Below are 17,913 nucleotides of genomic sequence, written 5' to 3' on the forward strand. Positions count from 1 at the left end.
GGGGGGCTCCAGCGGTGGCTCGGGGGCTCCGGCGGGGCCGGGCCTGGAGCTCGGGGGCTCCGGCAGGGACTCGGCGGCTGGGCCCGGGGCTCGGGGGCTCCGGCAGTGCCAGGCCGGGCCGGGGGCTCGGGGGACGGGCCGGCGGGGCCGGGGGACGGGCCGGGGACCGCAGTGCTGGGCGGGCCGGGGGTGGTGGGCCGGGGCCGGCACCCCAGGGCCGGGGCCAGCCTGGGCCGCGCCTCCTCCCCCCACACTCCCCCTTACCTGCTTCAGGCTTCCCGCGACTCAAATGTTCGCGGGAAGCAGGGGAGGGGGCGGAGACTTTGGGGAGGGGGCGGAGTTGGGGCGGGGGCGGGGCTGGGGGCGGGCCCGTGGAGTGTCCTCCTTTGGGAGGCACAAAATATGGTAACCCTAGCTTAGTACCTCTACAAATTGTCTCTGTCTCTCTTAATTATTGTTCCATCCCTTCTTCTCAGCATTGACTGGGCTCAAATAGGACAGATGCACTTGGAAACATTAAAAGAAAGAAAGTGGGGTTGGAGTACAGTAGTAAAACCAGAAACTTCTTAGTGCTAATCCCTTCTTTTACATTCATACCCTCTGTGGCCTTTGACAAGTCACTTAGACCCAAATTTTTAAAAGTGACCTCTGATTTCCATGCCTCAAGTTTTGGATGCACAACCAGAGGCAGTAAGGTGGAGGATGTTCCATGTGTTATGAGGGCAGCATTGAAGAAGCCACAAAGATGGGAGAGGAATTGGATGAAGAAAGAAGGATCTGGTGCTAGAAGAGCAATATCTAAACATCTACTAGGGATAAACATTTTAATATCAGCAGTTGTGGACAGCATACACCCAAAAGTCTGCAGAGAGTTATCTGAGGAGATCACTGTTCATGTCAATTTTTAATAAAACTTGGAATACTGGGGAAATTCCAAAAGACTGCCAGTATTCTAAAGGGCTAATGAGATTACCCCGGGAATTATAGGCCAGTTAGCTTGACATCCATCACGTGCAAAATAATGGAAAGCTGATACAGTATTCAATCAGTAAAGAATTAAAGGATGGGAATATAATTAATCCCAATCAACATGAGTTTCTTGAAAATAGGTCTTGTCAGACAAACCTAATTTCATATTTTTATGAGATTGCGAATTTGGTGGATACCGGTAACTTCATAGATATAATATATTTAGACTTAGGTTTGGCATTTGACTTAATACTGGACAACATTGTTAAAAAATTAGCACTATACAAGCACACATTAAATGGATTAGGAACTGGCTATCTGACAGATCTCAAAAAGTCAATCAAGGGTTCCACAAGGGCAAGTTCTAGGCCCAATGTTATCAAATATTTTTATCAGTGGTCTGGAGGCAAATTAAATCCCTATTGATAACATCTGTGGATAATACAAAGATTGGCAGAATGGTAAATGATGAGGGCAGACTAGTCACACACAGTGACCTGGATTGCTTGGTAAAATGGGCCGATTCAAACAAAATTCATGATCCTAGATGTAGGATCAAAGAATGCAGGCCATACGTATAGAATGGGGGACTGTACCTTGGAAAGCAGTGACTCTGAAAAGGATATAAGGGTCACAGTGCACAAACAGAACATGAGCTCCCAGTGCAAAGCTGTGGCCACGAGGTCTAATGCAATCCTTGCATGTAGAAATAGGGAGGTATGTGGAAACAATTTTATTCTTACATGTGGCATTGATGAGACCGGTTCTGAAATAGTGCACCTAGTTCCAGGGCCACAGTTTTAGAAGGATATTTGAAATATTGGAGAAGGTGCAGAGAAACACCACAACAATTATTTAAGGGCTGGGAGAAAATGCCTTACAATGAGAGATTTGAAGAGCTCAATCTGTTTAGTTTATCAAAACGATAAGAGTGAGAGATGAAATGATTACGGTGTATAAGTACCTTCACTTGAGAAGATATGAGCTAAGTTAAAGCCAGACAAATTCAAATTAGAAATAAAGCATAGTTTAACAGTGAGGGTGCTTAACCATTGGAACAAACTACCAAAGGAAGTGGTGGATTCTCCATCTCTAGAAGTCTTAAGATCAAGACTGAAAGCCTTTCTGAAAGATATACTTTAGTCAGGCACAATTTATTCAGCTCAGTACATGGGTAACTAGGTGAAATTCTATGGTCCATGTTATACAAATCAGACTAGATGATCTAGCCTATAAAGACTGAAAAGGGAAGCTTTCAAGACTCACCAACATAGTCTGGAAAATCCTTGTTCTTTAAACCAAGGTGATCAATACAGTTTAAGAGATATGTGTGAAGAGTTCAGAAAAGTAAATATTAAAATTACTGCTTCTGGAAAAAATTGGAGATTTCAGTAGCTAAACTTCAATTTGAAGTCCTTTAATTATGTCTTTAATTCTGCGTTTTCACAGAATCTTCAACTGCTTGGAGCTACAGCCATTGAAGACAAGCTGCAAGACAAAGTGCCTGAAACCATAGAAACTCTAATGAAAGCAGACATCAAAATTTGGATTCTTACTGGAGACAAACAAGAGACTGCTATTAACATTGGTATTGTATTTGATTTTTGAGGTGTAGTTAGATCTTTTTAAGAATCTTGTGATAAAAGCCATCCAAGATGTAAAGGAATTAGAGCAAAAATGCTTTCAGACAAGCGGGGTATATTGTAGAGGTAACAGTATCATGTGGCACTCCAGGATTTAAGTGCTAGCTGATTATGCAGTATTTTGAGAAAAAAAGCTTAAGACCAATTTATTTCATAGTACAACGTTAATTTAGAATTTTCTGGCTTTCCTCTGCTTGTTCACTTAAAAAGTAGTTCTTGAAGGATTTTATTTGTTTGCTCCATAAATAATTGATACCTATCTATAGTCGAATCCACCTTAACAAAACTTTGGTCCTGTAAGTTCCTAACATTTTTAAATTATTTCTTTCTGAGGTTTTATTTGGGAGATGCTGCTGCAAAGTGTGACCACCCTCAAACCACAGAACTCCTGCAAAGCATTTTATTGAACTCCCACCAAAAAGATAAATAGAAATAGTTCACATTTTCCTTCCAGCTCTATAAGAAGATAAATTTTAAAAAGCAGATGAAGTACAGATGGGTGGCACAGGGTTTTAATTTTTTTAAAGCATTTTGAAGTAGATATGTATTCTTATGGTGTGGATCACATGGGGCATTCTCATATGGAGGTGTTCTGGAGGCATCAATACAGTGCGCCTCATCTTCCAAACACTTTACTCAGGCATATAGGCTCACTGATATTAATGGAACTAGTTGTGGGAGTAAACTTACACATGTGCATAGATGTTTGCCAGCTCAGACCCAAAAAGAACAAAAACAAGTTTGTCACTGAATCAGCAAGCTTGGTATTCCTAGTATTGTTACATGATTGTTATTTTTCTTATAATATTAAAGTGTTCTAGCTAGACTATTTCCGTTCCTTATTCCTAAAAGGTTATCATAGTAGAATGCCAAGTCAATACTAATATGAATGTGCAATGTCACATACATGTTATGGATATTTTATTGGGAATTTTCATAAATCCTGTAAGAATCATTTATCTAGTGAAAATATAGCTCTGTTCAAGTGATAACATCATAAGAACAGGATGAAAATATTATCAGACCAAATATTGCTGGTTGGAATTATTTTTACATTTTGTATTCCAAAAAGTTGCCTTTCTTTTCTTGTGATAAATACTGTAAAGAATAGGCCAGACTTTTTCTTAAGCACACACAGTTGTGTACAATACATTACCATGTGTCGAACATACAAGCACAAATATCCTATCTGCATGCACACCTTAGGAGTTTGCACACACACCCAACGTGGCTATTTCTGCATACAAGCACCTGAATTGCACACTCCCATTGTTTTTGGTACATGGAAGTTACAGGATTTTATAAACATTTGTGCACAATTACATACTAGCTATGATAATCTTAGCAAAATGACTGTGCTAATGTGTTAGATGTTGAATGTTTTTCAAAATTTCATCTTTAGTTTAAAGAGGAAATATTTGGTTAAATTATCAATGTTCTAGAGTAGAGCAGTTATTTGTAACATTTTTTTTAACAGGTCACTCATGTAAACTTTTGAAAAAGAACATGGGACTCATTGTTATCAATGAAGGGTCTCTTGATGTAAGTAAAATCTGCAAATTCTTCAATATGAAAAATAATGATTAAAAGCCCCATTAAAACATTGTTTTATTTTACTTAAAATATCCAGATATCTGTAAATATATTTCCTTTGCGAGAGAAGCAACTTTAGCATCTATTACTTTAGTCTAATGTAGCAAACTGTTAGAAACTATTAAAACTAATAGTTTAATTCCTTTTCTTATTTTATTGAGTTTTTGGTCAGCTAGCCAAAATAATTTGCTGCTTATTATGCATCAGGAAAGCTGCATAATAAAAGGATTGGGCCATAGTGCTGCTGAATGGCTAGAGCTAATTCATGTCTGTTTTTATACGGAATATTTAATATTTGGTAAAGCACTAATTAGTGCCTGTGTATGGTATGCATCAAACATTATTGTTAAAAAAACTCAAATGACTAAGTAAATATTGAAATGTCAACAGCAGGAATTTCATTTACCAACTTTATCAATCATTTTAATCTCTTAAACTTGAGTAAGTGATTGGGCCATATTTACCCCTTTTATAATCCGATGCAGATCCACTGACCTGTGCCAGATATGTACTTTGAAATCCATGTGTAATAATAGTGTCAGTTACCATTTTCTATACCTCAGATTTACTGCATTGCAACCTTTCTAACAATGTGATTAAGTGTAGGAGAGATAAAAATGTTGTGTTAGCTCATAAGAAACCCCCCAAAAAGGTTTTGATCCCTATGAGCTATTTTTTGCCCTTTAGAATTCTAAACAACATACCATATTTCATAAATGGCAGAAAAGGTCTTTAGATCAGGAAAGATTATGACATTAAGTGGGAACATCTCCTGGGGCTGAGAAGGATAAGGAATGGAAAAATCGTATCCCTCTAAGGGATCCCTGAGTAAAATTAAAACCAGAGAATGAAAAGAAATCTCTCTTGCATGAAAGTTACCTTTGCCCCAAAAGACTTAAAGGGAAAACCCCAAAAGTATTAAGATGAATTCACCATATAGTTCTGTTCAGATCACTTGAAGTTGAATCTGAGGAGGGGATTATAGGAGTATAAGAGGTGAGTTGGGTAAATGCAGAGGGAAACTGAGGGAGAAGGAGTTAATAAACAGAAAAGAGAGGAGAGTGAGAAGCATAACAAGCAAGGCAGCATGATGTTTGGTAGCTGAGGGTTTTAGTGATGGTGTATAGGGGCTGGATGAAAAACACCCAACACCCAGTGAAAAAGCCAAGAAATTAGAAGATAAAAAATTCAGAATCCATGTTTGAGACTTGAGTGACTGCTATGTCAAGAGACTGTGAAGGCTTCTCCGACCAGTTATTCTTATTATTTCCCCATGTGTTGCTGGCCCTGGTGCTGCAGAATGGAAGACTCCTCTGAGTCCAGTAACAATGAGACCTGTGTGAAGGAGCACAGAAACTGCTGCCTGTCACAGCAGGGGTTAAAGAAAACATGTGGGCTCAGCTAGCCCCACCCCAATATACCTGCAGCCAATGCCAGGCCTGGAGGGGAGAGAAAAGAAGGGAGCCTGGCTCAGTTGGGGGCTGATTGGCGAGGAGGCAAGAGCTCTCTGTTCACCTACCTGAAGGGACGGATCAGTGACCTGCCAGCCAACGCAGCCACTGGAGACAAATAAGCCTTTCCCTGCCAAGAGGAGCTTGCTTACTGTGGGATAATTGTGGGAGCCACACCACAGATTAAAGAGACTTTAATAGGAAGTCACCCATGGAAATGGGTCTTCAACCCTCCTATTCGCCCCACCCGGCAGAGAGGCAGACCCATCAACCCCTGTTTAGGGGCTGAACCATACAGGACTCTGGGGAGGGTCTGGGTCCCCCTCCAACTGCTCTGACCAGCGAGCTAGCCACTAGACCACGTAGCCACCAAAGGCGCAATCACAACTGGTGAAGAATGCGGGCAGTGCCCTGGTCCCTGCTGTAGGGAATTTAAATAAAAACAAACAAAAGGAAAGCCTTTGAATGGAGATGGAACAGCTATTGAAAGGATGGCTGAGCAAAACACTCCTGCACCAGATGGCCATGCAGCAGCAGCATTTAATTCATGAATTGACAAGCCCAGCAGCAGCAGCAGCTGGTCCAGCAGGTGGCCTCCATATTGTGACCCAGTGCTCCAGCAGAGCCAACTAACTATCAGGCTTACCAAGATGGGGCCTGATGATGATCTTGAGGCTTTCTTAGAAACTTTTGAGCCGGGCCGCCCAAAGGATTCAGGGGGCCTGGGGCAAAGCCCTTCCATAAAAAAAAGTTGCAATACTATAGAATACTATATTCTCGTGGGGGCCCCTGTGGGGCCTGGGTCAAATTGCCCCACTTGCCCCTCCCCCCTGGGCAGCCCTGCTTTTGAGCGAGTAGCTGTGGTAGCTCAGTGGTCCCGAGACCAATGGGGTTCAGTGCTGGCCCTGTACTTAACCAGGATAACACAGACCACATATTGTGCTTTAGACCCCGCTGCCGCCAAGGAATATGCCCTGGTTAAGGCCACAATCCTCGATGCCTTAGACATCTCGGAGAGGACATTCCATCAATGCTCCCGGGAGGAATGGTACCCACCATGAGCCCGACTCCGCCTGTCCACCCAGAAGCTGCGGAACACATGCTAGAGATGGCTCAAGCCAGAGGCGAAGTCAGGAGCGCAGTTTCGCTGAACTGGTCCCACTAAAGCAGTTTGTCCAGATCTTTCTCCTTGGGGGAAGAGAGTGGGTGTTGCAGCACCATCTGGAGACCATGATGGACACCATCCAGCTCACTGAGAATTACCTAGCTTCCAAGTCCTCTGTGATGATGACTCCCCACCCCCACCCCAGGGATCGGTTGGGACCAAGAGCTCCATACCACAGTCCAGGTAGAAGAATGGACCATAGATACGACTTAAGGGGAAGAGGCAGATTGTCTGAGGTCTTTTCTTCCCTCACAAAGGCCTTTTGTTGAAGATACGTAGTCCCGTACATCCTACTCAGAATGAGTAGTGAGTTCTGCAGTATTAATTGCACAAACACTTATCAATATGCAAGCATGTTCCAAACTGATGTTTGCTTTTGGTAGAGTTATATTCAGAAAAGTGACTCCATAGCACCACTGTATTCTTCATGTTTTCTCTCAGGGAGATTTTTCAAACAGATTTTCACATAGTATCTGAATTTATATGTGAAAACTGGCCAGTTGTACATCTGCCTAATTTCACTGCATAAGTCATTTTTCCAAAAGTAGATAGTGTTCATCAAACTGTGTGCTCAAATTTAGAGGTAGTTTATAAAATTTTAGCTCTGTGTCAGTGATGTGCTGCCAATGTTTCAAGTTGCTCTCTTAGAAATATACTGCACCAATTGATGGTGCATGTGATATTCCCTGAGTAAAATATGTTCCACTACTGCCTATGTTTTTATCTGGGTGGCTTGATGTGATCAGGTGTATCAAGCAGTCTCCCCTGGCTACTATGCTTGGTCAAGCCAGTACTGGATTTTCAAAGTCTGTGGGATGGGAATGAGTAGGCACACCGTTACTGGGAAGGAAAGAAGTGGGGTACAGTGTTTGCAAAACGCTGATTCAGTGCAGCAGGAGTTTGGCCCCAGCTCTTCCCTTCCTTGCACTGCTAGCGGAAGGCTGTGAGGACTACAGCCTTCATTTCCTATGTGTTCCTACTGGTGCTGGTGAAGAACACAAGAGGGGAGTTGCCCTTGCATCAGCTGCCAAAGCAATGGTGGATGCACCTGCTGCATGGTGACTGCCTCTGCAGAGCAGCAACTGGCTCAGTTCCAGCCTTCAAGGAAAGCTACGTTATTTACATGCAAAGCTGGCCTTAATGTTTTTGTGAAGACTTGTGAAACAATTGTTAGCCAACAGGCAAAAAAACAACAACTCCAAACTCTGATCGCTGTCCTCCATTTTCACACCAATATATATAAGGCCAACCTAAGGGATTTGGGCAGCGTTAGCAAAATGGTTCTTTAGGATACATCCCAAACTTAACTTTCTCATTTTACATAAAATTTGGGATGTGAGAGGACCTGAAGGTACTACTGGCCTCCTAATTCTGAAGTGAAGCCCAGGTTTTTTTGGTCCTTTCAATCCTACTGATTGGTTTATTTTAGTTTAGAATTTCAAGATTATCTCCACAAAGGTAGAAAATTACTTTAAAAAAAATGTAAACAGACTTCTCTTTGGGTTCAAAAGCCAGCTCTCTTAAAGAGCTCACGTGACAATGCTGCATGTCATTAATGTGCTGTGGTTGTTTGTTTCAGTAATTCTACTTAATTTGTTGATACAAACAGCTTTTAATCTTTGTAATGGGGTGCACTCAGCTCTTGCGAGTGCCTCCTAGCCAAGTGTATGCATGCCGTCAGTTTTTTCTCAATTTTCTCCACTTGTGGCACCCCCTGTTGGCCGCTGCCCTCGTCAGGAGGGTCGTTGGTGACCCAGCCCTCCAGCCAAGTTACACTCTGTCCATGTGCAAAACAAAAAAATCCCTTCTGGGGTACACAATCCAAAATGTCCCCAATATCCTGCAGCCATCCCTGGGCTCAGTCTTCTAAAACAGTCCAACAGGGCCCATCATAGGACCCTCAGTTGGTATGTCCTTTTCAGTCTGCAGCAGAGCTCACTCTGGCCCTGCAGCTCCTTTATTATGGGCCTGCTGGGTGCTGATTGGCTGTTTCCTGCAGCCTCTCCCCTTGGCTGCTTCTCCTGCAGCCACTGTAGCCCTCTTGGACAACCTCTCTACTGCTCCTTTCCTGGGATGGGTGTGGCAGGACCCTGAGGCCTCCAGCCAGGGGGCCTCTGGGTCTAGTCCACCTTGTCACACTCCTGTTATCACTGCAGAGTCTGAATAGCTATGGAAAAGCATGCTGGATTCAATTCTGCCTCGCTCATCTATACCAAAATGATCAGATAAGTTTCAGTTGTACAATACTTATCACTGGTGTTGGTGCAGCAGCAGGAAAAAATACAGGTTGATTCTTCTAACTGCCATCTTCTGCATAGTTAACCTGAGATTTGAAAATCTTCTTTCGTATTGGATACTTCCCTATTTGATTTGGAAGTACTTGAGAAATAAATATAGAACCCTGTGTTATCATGAGTACAAAATCACTTTTTGTAGTACAACAGTTTAAAAGCCCCTCAAAAAAAATTGGAAAATCTCCCCATAGGGAAGGTATTTTTAAAAACTCTTTTAGAATGCCTAAAAGTAGTGGACAGTTTTGCTAAGTTTGCAATGAGAGTTTTTAAGGATAATTTAGAGAATCTATTTATGCTTCTTGTACTACGAACAACAATGGAAGTTGAGGTGAAAAGTAAACTTTGTAATCAATATCAGAGTCTTACAAGTAGAGTCAAAAGTTAAATGAATCGTGTGCAGAGGTTAGAAATAGCCATAATACACAGTATCTTGCAGTGTTTGTTAATCAAGAGCACATTTTTTGAAAAAACAACTGTTCAGTGAATAAAATACGCTATTGTAATTGTAAGTCTTTATTTTATAAATTATTTCCTAGACTTTCATTTTTATGTAACTGTAATGTTAACAGAGGAGAAGCTACTTCATACTAAACATTTTAAGAATATGTATAGCCATGGCACAATATTACTATCTGGAGGGTGTAATTGTAGACAAAAAGAGAGGTCTACCTTCCGTTGCAATTTCAACAGAGGAAGAGGAGACTAGGAAATTAAAAGGAAAAATTCCAATCTTAAAAAATAACCCCCATCATCTTCCATCTGAGAAAGAGAATCCGGAAAACTTTGCCTCCGGTGCCTTACAATGTGGGCAAAAAATATGTATTCTGGAAAAAAGGGTTGGGGCAGATCCTAGGATGCTAGTCCCATTAAGCCCATTTAAAAGTGTATTTAAAAATTACTTCTGCTCAGTATTTGTATGTTAGATTGTCATATTTATATAAATCATTGAAATGATCCCATGACCATGTTGAATTTAACATGTCCCAGGCTAAATAGGGTGGGATTATTGTGAAGACTGTCTTCCCAAGAGGAAAAAATACAGAAACTATATTCCTGAGGAGCAGCCCTCATGGAGTGTATATTTTCCTCAAGTCAAACTTTCTATACAGCAAAGGTATAAATAAGTTTCTCTGTTCCTGTCGACCTCCAAAAGCCTTCTTTGCAGCTGGGCTTTCAAGCATAAAACAGGAGAAAGAGAGGGTAATTGTGGCTTTCTGAAGGCCACACAAAGAACAAGAGTTACTATAAATATTTAATCTCCATTTCTCCTTCATGATACTGCTTTCATAGAGTCCCACTGTAGGAGATTAGGTCTCAGCAACCTTCCTGAAGAAGTGGACTGAGAATTCCTGCTATTTAAAACAGTGATAGAAATATTGCCCTCCCAAAACAAACATCTGCTGTTGATGCTGTGTTCAAAAAATAGGGATTTGTGAGGCTGTGAACCAAAATCTTCATAGCAGCCCTAAAGATTTCAGTTACGGGCTTATCATAGATACATGTAATAAAAAATTGTGTCCCCTTAAGTAACTGACACCTGAGGTGATACTCAGGCATGGGAACATCAAATACTTCATACTGTGACCAGATGCATAATATTATCCACTTAGTCTCCAAAGGCATAGATAGTCCATTTGATTTTTTTCTAAACAGCTTAGATATAAGTAGTAGCTAACAGCTCTTTTATCATTCGTGGTATGTAGATTTAACTATCTCGAAAGGTTTCTAATTTTTTTTTAATGTGGTAGCATAATTAAGCCTTTCTGGATTGCAGCATGACTGCTTTGATGTCCTGGGACAAGGGACAGGGCATTCTGCCCTAAAGCCTAGCAACCCTGCTGATGTATGAAGAGAATTAAGAGCCACATGCATTGAGAAGAAATTAAAAAAAGATTTAAATAAGCCCTTTCTCCCAGTGTAGTAGAAAGACATTAGATGCATACAATGAGTGAGTTAAGTCTGGCCTTCAGTCCCTCACAACATCAGACACTCTTTAGATTTGTAGCAAACAAGCCCATGTTGATGCCCCATCTCGCTGTCTGGAGTGGCTCATGATCATGTGTACCCACCTCAGGACAGACTGTCAGAAAAAAGGGCAGAACCCCCATATTGATGATGTGTTCTATAATTAGATTTCACCAAGCCAGTAACAAATGTGAACTTCTGGATCACTATACCAGTCTTACCATGGAGTCTCAGACAGCCCAATCAAACTCTCCAGTCTATCTTAATACCCAGACAAACTGGACTTTGTGATAATAGGTCACTTAAGCCAAAAATCACACTACATTAGGTTGCTCCCAGTCCCAAGAGACCAATCACTTACCCCAGCTCAATTGCTACTCTAGATCTTACACAAAAGACCTCACTGGTAGCCAATTCTATAGTAAACTAACTAAAGGTTTATTAGCTAAGAAAAGGAGTGAGAGTTATTGAGAGGTTGAAGCAGGCAAAATATATGTACAGGTGAGCCACAGTCTATAATTCCAAATGATGGCAGTGATGTAATAAACTACCAGTTTCCCAAAAGTCTCTCAGGACTACCCAGAATAACTCTGGAGATCTCTGTCTTCTCGTTCAGTTGTTCCACCCTGTTAGAATCCAAACAGTCCAGAGATGAAGGATCTTTCCCTGAATCCATACTTATAGCTTCTTCTCACAGAAAGCAAGCTGACAGGGTCACTACCCATGTGGGCCTTTCCTTTGATGACAGAATGTGAGGAATCTATTTATAGTCTTTGACCACACAATGACCACTTACTTTGAAATTAGCACTTTCCTTTAAAGTTCTTCATTTGCATTCCACAAGGCTTCTTCGTTGTTTGATGGGTTATTTAGTTACAGCGGTATGCACAATGCAAATATTTGCTACTCCATTATAACAGGATACACATAAGTAAAAACAATGCATGTAATATTCCATTCATTTTCATGAAGTTTAAACACCAAACCCTCTTATACATTTAACAATTACTTTGATTTATACTAATATACAAGTGAATTGACCTGGGTCTTCAGCATGAGCAAACCCCTTACAAATATCATACAACCACAGAGGGTTTGAGTGACCACTTATGTGAACCACTCCAACGCCAACATTCCAACTCAGATTGTTGGCAATGGTATCTTTTTTTTAAACATGCACCATGGAGGTATAAATAAAGGTCACTTCATTCCAGATGCATCATTCACACAGATCGATAACCTCCTGATATAACACAAGTTGGCTGAGATCCTCCCTGTCCAGGAAATACATTGAGACTATAATATCAGTGAAAATCTTTAGAAGATCCCCTCTGATCTATGGGAGAAAGGATTTGAAAGGCAGCCTGATAGCCCTGGGCTCTAGCAAATTTATTTATTCTTGACTCCTGCAGTCTTCAAATACCTCAACAGTAAAAAATGCTCAGTATGCTCCTAAACCCAGAGTGGAAACATCCTTATCTATCATTATTTGAAGAGCAGGCTGAGGGAAGGGCAACTTCTTGATGACATACTCTAGCTGTGCTGCCTCACAAGAGTCTTAGACCTTCTTAAGAAGAAACTGTCATATCCAAACTATAAAATACTTGGTTTGTACAACAGATTCAACCAGTTTTGCAATGGCTACATCTGTAATCTTGCAAAGGGGATGGGTGACAAAAGTGCAGGCAATCGTCAAGACTAATACACACAACATGTCACTGGGCCTTCAAGCCTGGACCTAGCTAGGTTCACTGGATGGGATTTTGGAACCATCTTGAGATAGGCATGCAGGAGCCCTGGTGAAATATTGGCAGGGCTCTTAGAATCTGAGTTGAGACCAGCATGTATTTTTTATTTGTTTACTCACAGACTGGGAGATGTGAAGAAGAAGCAAGCCCTCCCACAGGGTCTCAGCTACTACACTATAGGACTGAGCTCTCATGAGCTAGGAATCCAGATATAGGTTCACCTTCAGGCTTTGATGATACAGTTGAGTTACAAGCACAGCCTGTTAATTGGTGAACACCTTGGTGACTGCTGACAGCCCAAATGATAGTATCTTGTATTGATAGTGGTCATTGGCCACAATAAACTTTTAAGTGGTACTTATGCTTTTGCCTTATCAAGATGTGGAAGTAGGCATCTTGAGGCCCAAGAGTCGTGAAAAGGTCCATAGTTGAAACAAAGGACAGGAATACAGTTAATGGTTTTATTCTATTGCAAATACTGTATCTCTACTTCCTGTCTTGTTTCATGCATAAGATGAATGCAATGTTCATGCAACATTAATGTTGAACAGGTAAAATAATAAAAAGTCAGGAAATGCAAAATAAGCATTATTGTTAGAACCTTAATTTGTTGTATTCCACATCCATTTACATTATGAATAGCATTATAATTAAGCTATACTTTTAACTGAAAAGCAGAAATAGAATATATTATGTATATGCATTGCAGCAGAATTAACGTTGCTTTTGAAACCTTAATTTTTTATTTCCTAAAATGTTAAGATTTTTTTTAACTACACGTCCTTAATATTGCATGTGTGTAGTTTTTGTGTATCATGGGTTTTTCAACGAAAGAAAATAATTTCATGTGCTTAATACTTTCATTATTTAAATAGTCCCTTTCATAGGTGAACAACGTTGGGGAAGGGTTAGTCTTTACTTCCGCTTTTTGGTTGGCATCAGTTATATGTAAATCTAGATTAATGGGGCAGTAGTTCAATGTTTTATGTTTGGATAGCTGCATCTTTGCAACATAGAGATAGAGAGGGTTCGTTTGTTTTTATTTTAATGAAAGCTTTGAATTTGAAGAATATTTCAATATGCAGCTTGAAAGCAGCAGCCATTGGTCCTGCCAAGCTGGGCAATGAAAAATGCATTAATGTCACAAAGGGGCTGGAGCTTCATGAAGATCTGCTCATATCGAAGTATACCCAGAAGTGATTGATTATTTGTAACTTTTATTTTTTCCCCACCCCAAATGTAGCAACACATGTTTTCCTTACTAAGAATTATATGTCCATTTAAAATTTAAATTATTTTTGCTGTGAGTTGTTTAATGTATGGTTCAAATTTTTCTACAGTGGGGGAAAGGTAGGTTTTTTTCACTATCCAGTAATTCAAACTACTAAGACATTTTGCTTAGATTTTCCTTTTAATTTTGTATATACAGGCAAGAACCAAGAATGAGATAAAGAAATATTTAGCCCAGAAGTTGAATGTTTTGGCAAGTTATGACCATGTAAATATGAGGTTATATTGAAAACTGTTTCAAAGCTTTAGAGTCACTATTGGCTATCACAGTAATTTATATATTTGTCCCTAAACAAATAATATCTAAAATATTTGAAGGCACTGGCATATTTTCCCCAGATATTTTTGATGTAATAATCACAATTTTTTCCAAAAACTGCAAAAATACATGACCACACCACACCTGAAGTGGGGGGAACATTGTCCAGGTTTGCCGAAGGAAGACAGCAGTGCTTTATGGCAGAGGGGGAAGGAAGGAGGTCAGAAACTGATGCAAAAAGGTGGGTGGTGATCAGCTTTGTGGCACTGACTCACCTCTGGGAAATGTAAGGCTTTAAAGGTGCCAGCCCTGGGTATTGGAAGCCCTTTCTCCATGCAGCAGGCAAGGTGGCACCCACCCTCCCTCCCGTAGAGATGCGAATATCAGGTTGGATTAGGACCTGCTGTGGGCATTGCACTAGTCACTCCTTTTTAGGGAGGGAGGTAGGAAGGAATTTTTCTCCTTTTCCCACATTGGCTTCGGTGGAGTGAGATTTTTTTTCACCTTCCCCACAGGAGGTGTCAGGGAGGACTCATTATGGTGAGGAGAAAAGGTTGTAGGCTATATGTCTCAATTTGTAAGTGTGGAGTGGATATCCAATGCAGGTACTCCATAAGGAAGGCATCCAGTGTCTAGATAAATGACCTCATAAAAGACTTAAAAGGGAGTGCTGGTTAAAGGAACAGAATGAAGGGGCTTCGGGGCTCCTATGATTGATACAGTAGGGAGCCAACCCCCATTTCTATAGCCTATCTTAACCGTCCTATGAGTGGGGATGGATGTTCGGGTCCAAGCCATGGGTTAGCTTGGGGACCTGAATGGAAAATGAATGGGCATTGGTGGAAGCCCTGGATAGTTATTTGAATAAACATGGAGTTGCCTGCACTATATGCTTTTATCTGTCGGGCAGTCCCAGACATCTAATAATAAAGTTGCGGCCTGATTAAATCCATATCAAGTGTCTCCTGTCCTCCTTTCAGTATAGCCAGACAACAGATTAAGTACAGTGTAAGTTTAGTGGTAGAAATACAGTATCAATTGCTCTTTACTACTGCATTAAAAAGTACAACTTATTTTGAATGGAGCAACAAATAGAAATAAAGATAATTAACATGTATATTTTGTTGTGTAACAGGGAACAAGAGAGACCCTTAGTCGTCATTGCAGTACACTTGGTGATGCTTTGAGAAAGGAAAATGACTTTGCTCTTATAATTGATGGTAAAACACTGAAGTATGCCTTGACATTTGGAGTAAGACAGTATTTCCTGGATTTGGCTTTGTCATGTAAAGCTGTTATTTGTTGCAGGTAAGGTTTGAGGTGTGAACTTTTTTTCTTTCTGAATATAAAATACTATCCAGGAATAGACTTGTTTCTGGCACCAGTCTTATTGAATATATAGCTAGCTAGCTAGTTTAACAACATTTGAGAAAAGAGAATATAAAAGGTCAAAGTCAATACAGATTTTGTAGAAGTAAATCATATATTATAATTTGTTGTTTGTATAATATTATGTGATCGTGCAATGGAAGAGGATATTGTAGTCCATATCACAACATGGCAGAATTGACAAGCAAAACAGGAGTCCGGGATCTGGCTCAAAACAGCCAGTGTTTACCCAACATAGGATAGGGTCAACAAGATTCAGGCACTGATCTCCATAGGGTTATCTATCCACCTTTAACTCCAGCTCCTGGGCCTTGTATAGAGATCACTTCGTAGACAAAAATGCATATGAGATAGCTTCTAAGACTTTTCCTATAAGCCTGGACTCATACCCAACAAAAAGTGCAAAGGAAATACACGTTCTATTAAGACCTTTTCTTCACAATCAAAGCCCATTCTCTTGATCATGGACATCAGTCTGTTCAGATTGGTAGCCCACCATAACAAGGGGACTTGTTCAAGATCAAAGAAGCATCAAAGCATCAACTGAGAGATAAGAACAGCTTTCTCTCTTGGCTTCCTCCAAGGGCCACACTACCAGTGCTTCTTGGGCTTTCTCCTGGCTTTCCAGGTTACTTCCTGATTCTTATGCACAGAGATGCAATCCAGCCAGTCCCTGTGTTTGCTATCGGTACCATGGAAATCCTATGGCCCCTATGGTTCAGTTTCTCCTCCAGCCTGGACTTGCTGGTCCGTGACTTGGGTGGTAGATTCCATTATATCAGCTGTCAATAAAGAAGTATTTAATTGTTCCCTTCTTTAGGCTGAATGAAAGGTGTCTGGTACTCCTTTCACCTCCACTGAGGCCTGTAGTTGCCCATAGATCAAAGGCATATTTGCTAGCAGCTACCCTATAACAATAAAAAAGTGTTGGTGTTACCAGTTTCAGTGTTTGAGTTTAATACATTTAAGTCATCTAAGATCAATTGATCTTCTTGCTTTCTGATTAAATATTTAACATCATGTAGCTGAAAAAGGGTAAGAGTTATTACTGTAAATAATCCTGAGATTCACCAGGAATAAAATGGAAGTTTGTATATTTTCATCCCTGAATCTTTTTTTAATCAGAAAAAGGTATTTTCATAATATTTTCCTAATGGTCTTAAATCCAGGAATACAAAGATTGGAAGTAATATGAGCAGGGCTGGCTCCAAGCACCATTAATGGAAGCAGGTGCCTGGGGCGGCCAATAGAAAGGGGTGGCACTCCGTCCTTTATTGGGATGGCATGTCCGGGTCTGCGGTGGCAATTCGGCGGCGGGTCCTTCAGTCCCTCTCTTCCTCTTCGGCGGCACTTCAGCAGCAGCTCAATCGTGTTTTTCTTTTTCTTCTTTTTTTTCTTTGCCACTTGGGGCGGCAAAAAAGCTGGAGCCAGCCCTGAATATGAATGTACATGTTTGAGTAGCATCTGCAGCTTTATTAGGAATATTACACCCAAGAGCAGGAAGTCCAGGAGATGAGGGGGAAAAAAAAGTATAAAATATTCATCCTGTGATTTGCGTGGGCATTTTGTTAGGCATGCTAGACATTATGTGAATCACCAGAGTAGCAGAAGAGATCATTTGGTGGTATCCACCAAATAATAAGAATTTAGATTACTGGGACTGGAGGGCTAGAGGTATCAGTTGGGATCTAGAGCAAAATGTAAAATATGTCTAAAATCCCTGAAAATAAAGAGTGAGCAACGTGCAGGGGGCTATTTTATTTTAATTATTTTTTTCAGTTATTTTTAATTACGTTCTGATTTATATTAAAAAGTTTGGTTCTTTCATGTAGAGAATTTTATCCCGTTTCATCTTTTTCTGAAGGGGCTTGAAAGAGAAAAAAAGGAATAATACAAGAAGGAAGTATCTATGCTGAGGCAGCAAGGAAAATTTTTCCTCTGTGAAACTAGACTATGAATCATCTGTCATACTCCTGTAAAAAGGAGCCTGTTTTAACCTTCTATATCAATCTTTTCCATGGCAGGACAAGCAGACTCTCTAGACTTGGCTGTGAGGCATGCTTCCAGTTGAGCTGAGGGAACATTTTATTAATACCAGCAGTTTGTGTTGGCAAAGAACTTGGCTAATGCATGCAATCATAAAAACT

The 17,913-nt window shown here is 40.6% G+C and overlaps 1 protein-coding gene across 3 annotated transcripts in view; it reads left to right on the plus strand.

Annotated features, from left to right (window-relative positions):
• The window catches only part of ATP8A1 (ATPase phospholipid transporting 8A1), a 210,943-nt gene that overhangs the window by 150,106 nt on the left and 42,924 nt on the right, over positions 1 to 17,913 (plus strand). For all 3 annotated transcript variants that reach the window (XM_034770949.1, XM_034770950.1, XM_034770948.1), the window contains 3 exons: positions 2,419 to 2,557; positions 4,090 to 4,154; positions 15,513 to 15,685. In XM_034770949.1, coding sequence (XP_034626840.1) covers positions 2,419 to 2,557; positions 4,090 to 4,154; positions 15,513 to 15,685 — 377 coding nt within the window. The remainder of the gene's footprint in view (positions 1 to 2,418; positions 2,558 to 4,089; positions 4,155 to 15,512; positions 15,686 to 17,913) is intronic.

The sequence above is a fragment of the Trachemys scripta genome, chromosome 5, assembly GCF_013100865.1.
Source record: "Trachemys scripta elegans isolate TJP31775 chromosome 5, CAS_Tse_1.0, whole genome shotgun sequence".
Taxonomy (NCBI): Eukaryota; Metazoa; Chordata; order Testudines; family Emydidae; genus Trachemys; species Trachemys scripta.